The 11,945-nt window shown below is 39.7% G+C and overlaps 1 protein-coding gene across 5 annotated transcripts in view; it reads left to right on the top strand.

The window, feature by feature from the left end:
* Window positions 1-11,929, top strand: part of slc7a1a (solute carrier family 7 member 1a) — a 31,578-nt gene extending 19,649 nt beyond the window's left edge. For 4 of the 5 annotated variants that reach the window (XM_005746642.1, XM_005746640.1, XM_005746641.1 and 1 more), the window contains 12 exons: window positions 3,015-3,268; window positions 3,359-3,541; window positions 3,752-3,910; window positions 4,004-4,178; window positions 4,300-4,433; window positions 5,782-6,004; window positions 8,194-8,333; window positions 9,925-10,027; window positions 10,286-10,464; window positions 10,757-10,908; window positions 11,017-11,125; window positions 11,455-11,929. In XM_005746642.1, coding sequence (XP_005746699.1) covers window positions 3,070-3,268; window positions 3,359-3,541; window positions 3,752-3,910; window positions 4,004-4,178; window positions 4,300-4,433; window positions 5,782-6,004; window positions 8,194-8,333; window positions 9,925-10,027; window positions 10,286-10,464; window positions 10,757-10,908; window positions 11,017-11,125; window positions 11,455-11,633 — 1,935 coding nt within the window. In that variant the 5' untranslated portion in view covers window positions 3,015-3,069 and the 3' untranslated portion in view covers window positions 11,634-11,929. Of the gene's footprint in view, window positions 1-3,014; window positions 3,269-3,358; window positions 3,542-3,751; window positions 3,911-4,003; window positions 4,179-4,299; window positions 4,434-5,781; window positions 6,005-8,193; window positions 8,334-8,849; window positions 8,987-9,924; window positions 10,028-10,285; window positions 10,465-10,756; window positions 10,909-11,016; window positions 11,126-11,454 lie in introns of all 5 variants that reach the window. The other variant, XM_005746644.1, reaches the window with a different exon arrangement.
* The last annotated feature ends 16 nt before the right edge of the window (window positions 11,930-11,945 follow it).

Raw genomic sequence — 11,945 nt, 5'->3', positions numbered from 1 at the left:
GGGGTTAAACAGATACCAGTTGACTCTTTTAATTATAAACAGTTCTTCGCTTCTGGTATTCTTCCAGCTGTTTTTGGACATAGAATCATTCATCTGCTATTGAGAAAGCTCAATTAGCATTCCCAGGGGCCGTTTTGATTGTTTTCAATGATCGACAGAGATGTCTGCTCAGTGTTTGTGCTTTTATATTTGATTACTGCCTTGGATACTTTTGCTCACTGTTTTCTCATGCTCTGTCTATTAAGGTTAACGCACCCCACTTGCCCATTTTGTTTGTGGTGTTCCTGAATACTTTATTTTTTATGTATTCATTTATGTATTATTTCATTAAAGGCAATTTTCAGGCCTACCAATCACATTAAGCTCTTTTAAAGCTTCAGTTAAGTAATTTTAACCCCACACCCGAGATATCAAATTTGACAGATTTTTAAGTGTCCAGGACCCTCTTAGGGACACTCCCAATAGGGGCTAAAAATCTGGGACTCTCCACCAATTGCTCTTAGAGCTGAAAAAGCTCCTCGGATGAGAAGTGAAACAGCTTCAAAAAACGTAAAGAAGTCCAGACGCGTTTCTTTCCAAACTCAGTCACCTCAAGGAACTTTATATTGTAAGGTAAAGACTCTACAATAACAACTAAGGCTATTTATGGAATGACTATTAAGTCTTCTTCAAGCCAGCCATTTTCCAAATGTCCAGAAGTGTCATATTTATGGTCTAACTTCATTGGTTGAAAGGGCTTACACCCCTTTTCTGTTCAGTTCCTCCCTTCCACTTCTTTAACATATTATCCAAAGTACCCTGCCAAATACTTTTTAATGTGTCTTACAAGGGACCATGCTTTATATTGCATACTGTTGTAAATGTAATATGCAAGTACAATGCTGCTGTTATATTAGTCTATGTACAAGAGTTCTTCTGGTAGAAATGCATTTATTAAGTCATCCGAAGTCTGCAGGAATTAAGTCTGCACATGTGTGCATGTGTGCCCACTGCTTGGAATAGCCAAGCCATGTGATTCTTCTAGATTCTATTTCAGATCGCCTACTGTCCAAAGCCCCACAGTCTTCACAGCAGCTTAAAGAAAAGTTAACAAATGCACAGTTTAATCCTTCTGTCGTCGCTTATCATTTCATCAGGAGTTGTTAGGTCGAGCGCTGAAGTGTACCTGTAGGTGTGTTTGAGTAAGTACTCTGTTCTGTCTTTTTCTGCCTTCACAACGAACAGGTTACTTTGACATAAGGTTCAGAAGGCGTATTTTAGTTTGTTTTGAATGATCAGATTTCATTCAATTTGAACAAAATCTGACAAAATGTAGATTTTTCGACAGAAAGTTGTGACCCCAGACTGACCCGTATACTCAAGTCAGTCAGGGGTTGTGTGATATATATAGGTCACTTTCATTGGTTTGTTTATTTTTTTTTTCTGCAAGGATTTTATGACTGCACCAGAACATTTTTTAAAATCTTTACACTAAATTGGATTTTTATTACAAATTTGTATTTATGAGCTTCCGAGATCATAGACAGATGCAGCATGTGTAATGCTGTGATAATCAAAGCAGTATGCAGTATTAGTGCTTCTGGTTTAGTCCAGATTTAATAGATTATTTGTACAATGGTTGTTCTTAAGATGAATAAAGCATATCATTTCTCAACTTTTACTTGCGCATTGTTACTTTTCTGCATGTCTATACACGTTAACCATTCACTTTCATTTGCTGAATGAGTGAAATAATATAAGGTTAATACATGGCATGCATTAAGGAGAAATGGCAACCTGAAGTCACATTTTACTTTGAAAAAATGCTAGTTTTTTATGTCATGCAGTATATGAATCAGATATATCAATTCTGTAATTGAAGGCTGGAACTAACACTTATCTTCGCTTTTGATTATATTCTCTATCAACTGTTTGGTCTGTAAATGTCAGAATCTACCAGGAAAATATTAACATTTGATTTTCTCATTTAACTAATAAAGGGCCAATTGGTGTGCATCTAATCAAAAGGCATATGTTCATTATCTAGGCCCTTAATAGTGGAAAATAGAAGAGGCAGTCACCTGTGAAAATCGAATGAATGGCCATCGAGCTTACCGTTGAACGTGTATCATCATTTATAATCACTGACAACATGCAAACTATAGTGACCTCTACACTGCTGCAGGTGTGACTTCTGTAGCAGTTTCAGTTTGATAATGGTGGACAGCTTAATGCAACAAGGAATAGAATCATTTCATTGTGCCAGCACATTACTAAATTTTCCCCATTTGTTTAATGTAAATATGAGTTATTGTATTTTCTTGCCTTTTTTCAAAGATTCTATGTTTGTTTGTTTTTTCTTTGTTTTGTTTTTTAGTTCAGTGACATGAAAATATCTGTACAGTGGTTTTTGTCCTGAGCAGTTATTTTCATTTATTCCCTAAAATGTGGCTGGTTGCATGTGATATTATATTTCTATTTACATATGCTATATTTTACAGCGTCGTCTAAGTCGGCTTTAGATATATGTGTGTAATTTTGCTTGGTTTGGATACAAGCTCATTTATTAGACATCTTTATACAGTGTAATTCATAATTAACGTGTGATGTGCTAGGCTGGAAAATTGAATGTGAGCCTGATTATTCTCAGAGGTAAGTGCGACGACAGTGTTCTCACATCAGCTTGTCCTTGGGTGGAAGTTTCCGTGAGCTGTGGCAAAACTGTTGCACTGTCCGCATGACCTCTCGTGTTCATATCCTTAGGTCACTGTAATCTGACAAGGTGTCTGGATACTTGTCAGGCTGCTACTCTCTGTTACTTGTGTTTATCTTGTGCAAATGACTTAGCTGTATGATCCAAACATGGACTAAACAGTAACAATCCTGGCAGATACTTTTAGTTTATTTTCTGCAATGAGTAACGCACTTTAATGAGCTTCCTTAGCTATTGTCAGAAATGATTCGAAGTCCTTTGTTGAAACAGGGGAGATGAAAAACTAAGTGTGTTTTTTAAACTTACTGTCTTTCATCTTTAGGTTGTGACCTCTGAACCCCTAAACCCTGACTTTTGCTGAGACCAGAGTGTGATCCATGGCTATAAAGAGCCTTCTGCACGCTGCTTCCACTTTCAGGAAGCAGCTGATGAGGGTGAAGGTGGTAAACTCTAACTCCGAGGACTCCCGTCTGTGCCGATGTCTCAACACCTTTGACCTGGTAGCCCTCGGTGTGGGCAGTACATTGGGTGCTGGTGTTTATGTGCTTGCTGGTGCTGTTGCAAGAGAGAATTCAGGCAAGTAACATTACTTTTGATAGTGAAAACATGTGTATTGAGGAAAAACCTGAAAGTTTTTAATCATATGATTCCCACCACCTTCCACAGGTCCTGCTATTGTGCTGTCATTCCTGATAGCAGCTATAGCCTCAGTGTTAGCCGGGCTTTGCTACGCTGAGTTTGGAGCCCGTGTTCCCAAAACAGGCTCGGCTTATCTGTACTCCTATGTGACTGTAGGGGAGCTGTGGGCCTTCATCACTGGATGGAATCTCATTCTTTCCTACGTCATTGGTAAGCATAAAGCACCACTGCTTTATTGTTTCTGTTTCGTCTAGTTTAAGGTTCAAGGTTCAAGGTTCAAGGTTCTTTATTTGTCACATGCATAGTTATACAAGTATAACACACAGTGAAATGTAACCTGACACGCTCCTCGACATGTGCAAAAAAAGGTCATGTGTAGGAAGAAATTTGTCTTCAAGAATGTTTTTTTCTTGGTCTCAGGTGCCTCCAGCGTGGCTCGTGCATGGAGCGCCACCTTTGATGAGTTGATAGGGAACCCCATAGGGCAGTTCTGCAGACAGTACATGGCCCTGAATGTACCAGGAGCACTGGCAGAGTATCCTGACATATTTGGTGCTTTCATCATAATTATTCTTACAAGTAAGAAGACATAGAAAGCATTTAATATTACACTTAACACATTTTCCCAAGACATTTTTCATTTTCCATTTCTTTGTCCTTTGCGATTCTAAGGTCTGCTGGCATTTGGGGTCAAAGAATCAGCAATGGTGAACAAGGTCTTCACTTGTATCAATGTCCTAGTCTTGGTGTTCATGGTGATCTCTGGATTCGTCAAAGGCAATATTAAAAACTGGCAGCTAGACCCTGAAGAGATCCTACATGCAAGTTATACAACAAACAGCACCAAGTAAGGACATATTCAATGCTGAATCTTTCCCTTTAACTGTCTCTGTTACTCTATTTTGTTTTTATCTGGATGACATTCTTTTAGAACTATATTTCATATTATTTATATTCCTCTGGTTTAGTGTGACAGACGTCCTGCCAAGCGCAGAGAGTTTAGGAATCGGCGGCTTCATGCCATTTGGATTCACCGGTGTCCTGTCAGGAGCCGCTACCTGTTTCTATGGGTTTGTAGGATTTGACTGCATTGCTACCACAGGTTAGTGCTGATCTGACCTGAAAACTCTGTCGACCTTCTGTTTTTGACTCCCTCTGCTTCACGTCTCGCAGTTTCACATACATCTCCCTTTGAAGGCCTCGTGGGTGTGTTTCCATTTTCAGGGAGAGAGGGGGGAATGTAACTCAATCTTTTTGGAACCGTTTCAGCCCCGAGCTTTCCTAAACATCCAGAAGTATTACATAACAGGGGGGCAAGAGAGAAATTAAAGATGCACTTTACTGCGTTTGACTCATTTCTGCTATTGGCTGACGGCCAAAAGACTGCTACTCAGGTTAGGGGGGAACAAACAGGGTTTTGGAAGAGGGCATTCCAGAGGTTTTTCCCTGAGTTTTGCAGAGTTTGTGAACAGCCTTGTTTCTTTATACATGTTACAAGGTTTTTCCCACCCATAGGTTTCCTGAATTTTAACTGGCTGGCAAGCTGACCAGTTAGCCTTAAACTACGATTGTCAGACATAACACAAACTCACAATGATCTTTTTGCATGTGTGTGTGTGTATGGCAGTAAGAGTTAAGGTGGCATGAAGCCATACTCCATTTCCCCTTGACACACACACACACATATCATCCACACATCAGTTGTCTCCGTCACGTTTCAGAGCTCTTTTATTTTACAGTACTTTGGGCCTGCTTTGACACGTAACTGTGCGTCTTATGCACTCGCTCCATCACCGTAATGTGGTTTTATTACACAGCAAGGCCTTCCTACATAATCACCTGCAGCTGAGCAGTTAGGCCCCTCAGCATGGTGGCTCCCCCCAAAAAATAAGCTAATATCTTCAAACCTTGCAATGAATTGGGAGTGGCTAGTAACAAAGACATAGCTGTATAGCAGACGATGGGACGATTTAGGAAATAACTAAGAAGGTAAAGTAATTTCACTGCTATTTACAGGTTCAGTCAACCACTTAGCATTCAGTTAATTTCCACAAAACTTTGCATGCACTTCTCGATGCAACTGCAGCACTTCTGTAAATTATGTTACCTTTCTGAATACAGTGCCTGCACCCTGCATTCAAATGGACAATTCTCAGATGAAAGCATAAAACTCCTCCAAAATCTGAATATCCATCCATCATCCATCCAACACTAGAGTTTGTACTGTGTTCTGTGTTTTCGTTCCACTGAATTTTCACATATTCACTTTTCTGCCTCATGTTCAAACGCTGAAAGTAAGAATTTCTGTCTTCTGACGATGTTTTTCAAATATAAATATAAGCAAAAAATGGCACATTACCTGAAGATATTTCTGCACCCGTTGAAGTCATACAGAAGCAGATTTGCATATCTTGGCTCTTAACTGTGTCTATATATTATATATGTCCTAGGTGAAGAGGTGAAGAACCCCCAGCGAGCCATTCCTTTTGGTATCGTATCCTCATTGCTCATCTGCTTTGTGATCTACTTCAGCGTTTCTGGTGCTCTCACCCTCATGATGCCATACTACCTGCTGGACAGCAACAGCCCTCTGCCTACAGCTTTTAATTATGTGGGCTGGGGGGGCGCGAAATATGCCGTAGCTGTAGGCTCTCTTTGCGCTCTGTCTACAAGGTAAGAGATTTGAACTTAGAAGCACAATGCACATGTACTAGATCTTGTTCTGAGTAAACTTTGAACTGATTACCACTAAGATAAGCAACTGTGAATACCGGTAGATATTCTATTAGGCTGAGGAATATAAATTTGTTCCTTGTGGACTATGACATTTATTCAGCATTGTCCACTCAGTCATCATTAGCCAACTGCAATTTTCCTTTAAAAAAAATCAAACTGGAATCCTATCAAAATATAGATGTTTTGAATGGGGAAATGAAACACTGTCACTCAGCTGCTACAGCTGCAGCAGGAGGGCAGGAGTCAGTAACTAACTCAGAGTTTAAGCTCCTGTTTTTTGGAACAGAAGATCCAGAATTTCCCCTATTTCAGGATTAGCAAACTCAGAATCTTCACTACATCTGCTTTCTGGAGCGTAACCAAAGACTATCATTCATTTTAAATGCGCAGTTGTGTACACGGTTCTGTCTCAGATAACTACACACACACACATATATTTATGTTTGTGTTTCTGAGCGAGAGTGTATATTTAACTTCGGAAAGAATTTGATGCCTTAACTAAAAATAAAACATGCTGCTGAGAATATAGCTGCACCATCAGTGTGTGAAGGCGATTATGTAACAGGGACTCAGAAAGGCTAAGGCAGGTGACTTTTTTTTTTACTAACAATTAGTTTCTAATCACTTTAATTTTTGCAATTAATAATAGCAACAATCAACCAATATTTTATTCATGATAGAACATAGAAAACACATCAAATGTTTAAACTGAGTATTTTACTATTTCATGATAAAAATTACGATACAATGATAATTTTGAATTTGATGGCACCAGACTGGGCATGGGTGCAACAAACAGCTGAAAAAGAACATTTTGATATTATCTTAAATGGTTAATTGCTGCACTAAAGGCAATAGCCAGAAATCAATATTGGAAGCTCATGTGCTTCGGCCCCTCGGGCAACACCGCATTAAAACCAGGCATGATTCACAAAGGTTAAAGCTCTATCATGCAGAGAAGAAACTATTTATGAACATGCTGTGGTCCAGTGAAATGCAATTTGAAATTCCCTTAGGTAAACTTGGACTCCGTGTCCTCTGGACTAGTGAGGAGAGAGACTATGCATGTTGTCATCGCTGTGTCCAAAAGTATGCATCTCTGATTTTAAGGGGATGCATTAGTGCATTAGTACATTGGGGTTTTATAGTGACATATGCTGCATATCTCAGCAAGACTGTGTTAAACCACTTCTTGAAACACTTAGAACTGCATGGTTTCATAGTAGCAGAGGGTGCTCAAAGGGCCTACTTGGAGTCCAGACCTTTCACCAGCTGAAAAGATTTACATGAAATATTTTTTCTCCTATCATCACAAAAAGGTCGTGGCGGATGGCTGTCGCTCCCTGAGCCTGGTTCTGCCAGAGGGTTTCTTACTGTTAAAAGGGAGCTTTTCCTTCCCACTGTCACCAAGTGCTTGCTGAAAGGTATTTGAGCAAGCACTTGGTATTATTGTAAGGTCCATATCTTTCAGTATAAAGAGTCTTGAGGCGCTGTTTTTATGAATTGGTGCTATAAAAATCAAATGAATTGAAAATAAACGTGTAGTGAAAAATACGATAAACAAGACCCAGGGCTGTTGAACAGCTCAAATCAGATAAGAGTGAGATAACATTCCTCTTTCAAAGGTTCAGCAGCTGATCTCCTCAGTTCTCGAATGTTTCGAGACTGTTGTTAAAAGAAGAGAGGATGCCACACAGTGGCAAACAGCATGGCCCTGTCCCATCTATACTAAGACATATTAAATTCAGCTAATATTAAATGTAAAAATGAGCTAGTATCTTTGTTTTAATGGTACATTTTCTCAGTTTAAACATTGATTTTTTTCACGTTTTATTTTGAATAAAATATGGGTGCATAAGATCTGCAAAACATTGCATTAAATTGTTATTTACATATTACAAAGTTACATTACAAAGTGTTGCACATGTGTTCCTAACTTAAAATGTATGCACAACATATTTAAGTATCCTGTGTTCTGTGTTTTTTTTCTTTTGTCTTAATCTGCTGTATCTATGTTGAATGTAATGCTCCTTGCATATGTGTGCTGTTGTCTTTGCTTATGCATGTTTCACATGGTTGCTCCTGTGGATACTTTATATTTTGGTACGCCCTTCCCCCCATGTTAGCTTGCTGGGTTGTCTGTACCCTGTTCCTCGTGTGATCATGGCTATGGCTGATGATGGGCTGTTATCAAAGTCCTTGGCCAGGGTCAACTCCTGCACCAAAACCCCACTAAATGCAACTTTTGTCACTTCCTCTCTGGCAGGTGAGATACTAACATGCGTTAGCATTAAAAACTAATTATTAAGTGTTTTACATAGCCAGGTCTCTGTTTAGTTGGCTGAGGGAGTCAAGGTTATTGTGTCTATACTATAAGTCTTCCATTGTTTTTTCTGTTGGGAAACTTGAGACATATTTTCTAACTTGCATCTTGAGAAGGAGATGTGCACCAGCACTAATCCAAACTAAACCGCATGGTACGTGGACTAAAACTGACAGTAACAGCATGTGCAAAACATGCAGTCATACTGGGGGCCAAATTTTACATGCTGACATCAGAGTATCCTTGTCCCAGCATGTTGTTCTTCAACAGTGTTGCCAGTCTGGCACGCTGCAGCATGTTCTTTAACCCCCAGATCTTTCCACCCACATACGTCTACTTTCTCTGAATCTTCCCTTGGTACTCGCTGACCTTTCCTAATTCTTCTTTCCCCCTTGTCCCTCACGTTACACCAAACCGCTGCCATCACAATATGATGCCCTCCCCCCACCTTTACCCCAGTCTGTTGGGTTCCATGTTCCCCCTACCTCGTATCATCCTTGCCATGGCGCAGGATGGCCTGCTCTTCTCCTTCTTGGCCAACATCAGCGAGAGAAAATCTCCCGTAACATCTACTGTTGCTGCCGGGGCTATAGCTGGTAAGATAAAGGGGGGCGTTAAATAAAAACGCAAATTCCTGTATTTGAGTAGAGGGACTTGAGCGAGGCAGTGATAGAAGGTCAGGTTTGAATTGAAGAGAAAAAGAACAAAGCAGAGACTTTTTGGTTTTTGAAAGATTAAGTTTCAAAACTTTTTATAACTTTTTTTTTAAATAGAGGCAGCTCTTTTATCGATATCTGATTTTCCAACCTATGGGAATTTTTGCCACCTCTAGCCTATACTTTATCCATTCCCAACTGGGGCCCTTTTTAAAACTGAAAACATGCAAACCTTTAATCAAAACTTTAATCAACAGGTTTTTAATCTTTTCTTGATTTGTTTTGTTGAGATTGATTTACTATTAACTTCTTTCCTTTCTTAGCCACTGCTTCATTTTTTATCTTTCCCCACCAGTGACGTGATATGAGATTTTGCCCCATTTAAAAAATAGAGCGGAAAAATAAGAGTGTCATATAAATGAAATGGAATGACTTTTCCGCCAGGTGGTTGCTGGTTTCGCTCCATAATGCTATTTTTACCCTATATCCTAATACAGCACCCTAAGAAGATTGTAGTTGTGAAATTTCAAGTAAATTTTGAACTCATATAATTATATATTATACATTTTTTTGTAGCAAAGATTTCTTGTGTGTGTGGTAAACCATTGGAACACCAGAGGGTCATGACCCACACTTTGGGAATCACTATTGTGAAAAGATTATGTACATTCAAGCTAGCATCTTTATGAGGCTGTACTCAATGGCATCATTTGAGCTTATGATCAGCATACTTCTATGCTCACAGTAACTGTATAAGCATGCTGAATGTTAGACACATCTTAATTTATTCTTCTAAGACAAGTATGGAAAATAATTGATGGGATCAAACAAGCATTCTCACTTTAAATTTTTATTTTTTGTCTCCTTGTACTGTGAAGTTGTCATGGTGTTAATGTTCGAGCTGAAGGACCTGGTGGACCTGATGTCGATAGGGACGCTGCTAGCCTACACATTAGTGGCTGCCTGTATCCTGGTGCTCAGGTTGGTGAGAATATATCAGCTTGGACACGGTCTGAACATGTTTATAGTTGTTTATGCTAGCCAACAAAACTATTGGAAGCTATTTCAAACATACGCAGCATTGACATTGCTTATAAGCAGGTTCATTGTGTGCTAATGTTGCAGTGTGCATTACCAGCTTTGTCACCGGTGCTAGCAACTATTTTAAGTGGCAGGAACACAGAGTACAACTGCTATGTCTGAACACTTCATTATGGGTGTTTGTTCTTGTTGTTTCAGGTACCGGCCCAGCATGGGTTACCAGATTGTCAGTAGCCACGAGGAGATGGAGTTGAATGAGGGCAACATCCTGCCCGGTATGGAAGAGAGGCTCAGCTTCAAAACCTTGCTGTTCCCAGACAACCCCACACCATCCAAACTGTCAGGCTTCACTGTCAACGTCTGTGTCTTTCTCCTCGGTATGTTATTAAACCAGGACTGCCTTAAAATGGCAATAAAATCATACAAATAATGTAAGAAAATCAAGTATAAAGACCTTGTAAAGCACTTTAGTTTTAAATGTGCTGTAGAAATAACATTTATTTGCTTACTCAATAAAATGAAGGCGTTAGATCTTTGGTAAACAACCCAACAAGTGTGCTCGCCTTGAATGTAGGTGATGGATTTGTTTCCAGTATCTTCACTGTTAAAAATCACATTGCACTTGTGAAGTATTACACATAAGATAATAACATTTCTTTCATTTTAAAGGAATGCTGATGCTGGCATTCAGTGTTCTGGCATCTTATGGAGATCTTGCTTCGTGGAACTTGGTAGCTCTCAGCGTCATCTTCATGATGTGTCTTTTCGTGGTCTTCATCATCTGGAGACAGCCCCAGAACCACACTAAACTCTCCTTCAAGGTTTGATTTAAGCCCTTTCAGCACTACCTCTGCCCCCTGAGAGTTCACGCTCGCTAAGTTTTAATGGATACTGTTACGCTTTCTCCTTTTGTGGTATTTGTCTCCCAGGTGCCCATGCTGCCCTTCATTCCAGTGATCAGCATGTTTGTCAATATCTACCTGATGATGCAGCTTGAAGAACGCACTTGGGTTAAATTCTCAATCTGGATGGCCATAGGTAGTTACACTCCATCGTTCTTTTTTTAACTGCAAGAATTGTGCTCGCTACACTTACCTAGGATGACGCTGAAAAGTCTCACACACCCAGCTGACTATTTTACTTGCTTTAGCTGCTTGAAATGGGCTAGCTGCTTTGACTTGACATTGCAATGTGTTCGCAGACCGATCTGAAACATTTACAAAACACGAGTAAACATACTTTGTCAGTTGGTTGCGAAAATGTCGATGTTATTAAAAAGGTACATGTTTTTAGACTGAAAAGTTCAGCAGGTGTATTTGCATTGAAAAGCTAGGATTCCATAACACCGGTTCTTTTTGCCTTTCCAGGTTTCGCGATCTACTTCAGCTATGGTATCCGTCACAGCACCCTGTCAGCTGCAGCTCATTCGACTCCGGACACAGAGATGATGGGCTTAGGGCTTAACCACAAGTCAGCATCACCAGAAAAGGAAGCCTTTCTGTCCAATGGCATTGATGTAAGGGAAGAGAATGATGGAGATTTGTAGGAATTTGCAAATCTCCATCATCAGATCACGCTGCTTCCAAGACATGCATCCTTGATAGCCAGCAGTCAGTCTGTGTCAGCTCACTGGCAGAACTTTCTTTTAGGGAAGGTAAAGATAAATACCTCATACCTAAAATTCACAAACTTCTGACTTACTTCTTCAGCTGCAGGGAGAACACAGCCATAACTGACATGTTCTGTATTTTGCAATAAGGTTCAGATTGAAGTGCCAATTATTACTTGACTATCAGGAATTAGGGCTTATGTTGGAGATACAGAATACATCATTGTCTTAAAGAGGTTGGGGGGGGGG

The sequence above is a fragment of the Pundamilia nyererei genome, unplaced genomic scaffold (assembly GCF_000239375.1).
Source record: "Pundamilia nyererei isolate P.nyererei 1_Seehausen unplaced genomic scaffold, PunNye1.0 scaffold00180, whole genome shotgun sequence".
Lineage (NCBI taxonomy): Eukaryota > Metazoa > Chordata > Actinopteri > Cichliformes > Cichlidae > Pundamilia > Pundamilia nyererei.
This window is presented reverse-complemented; position numbering and strand designations above follow the sequence as displayed.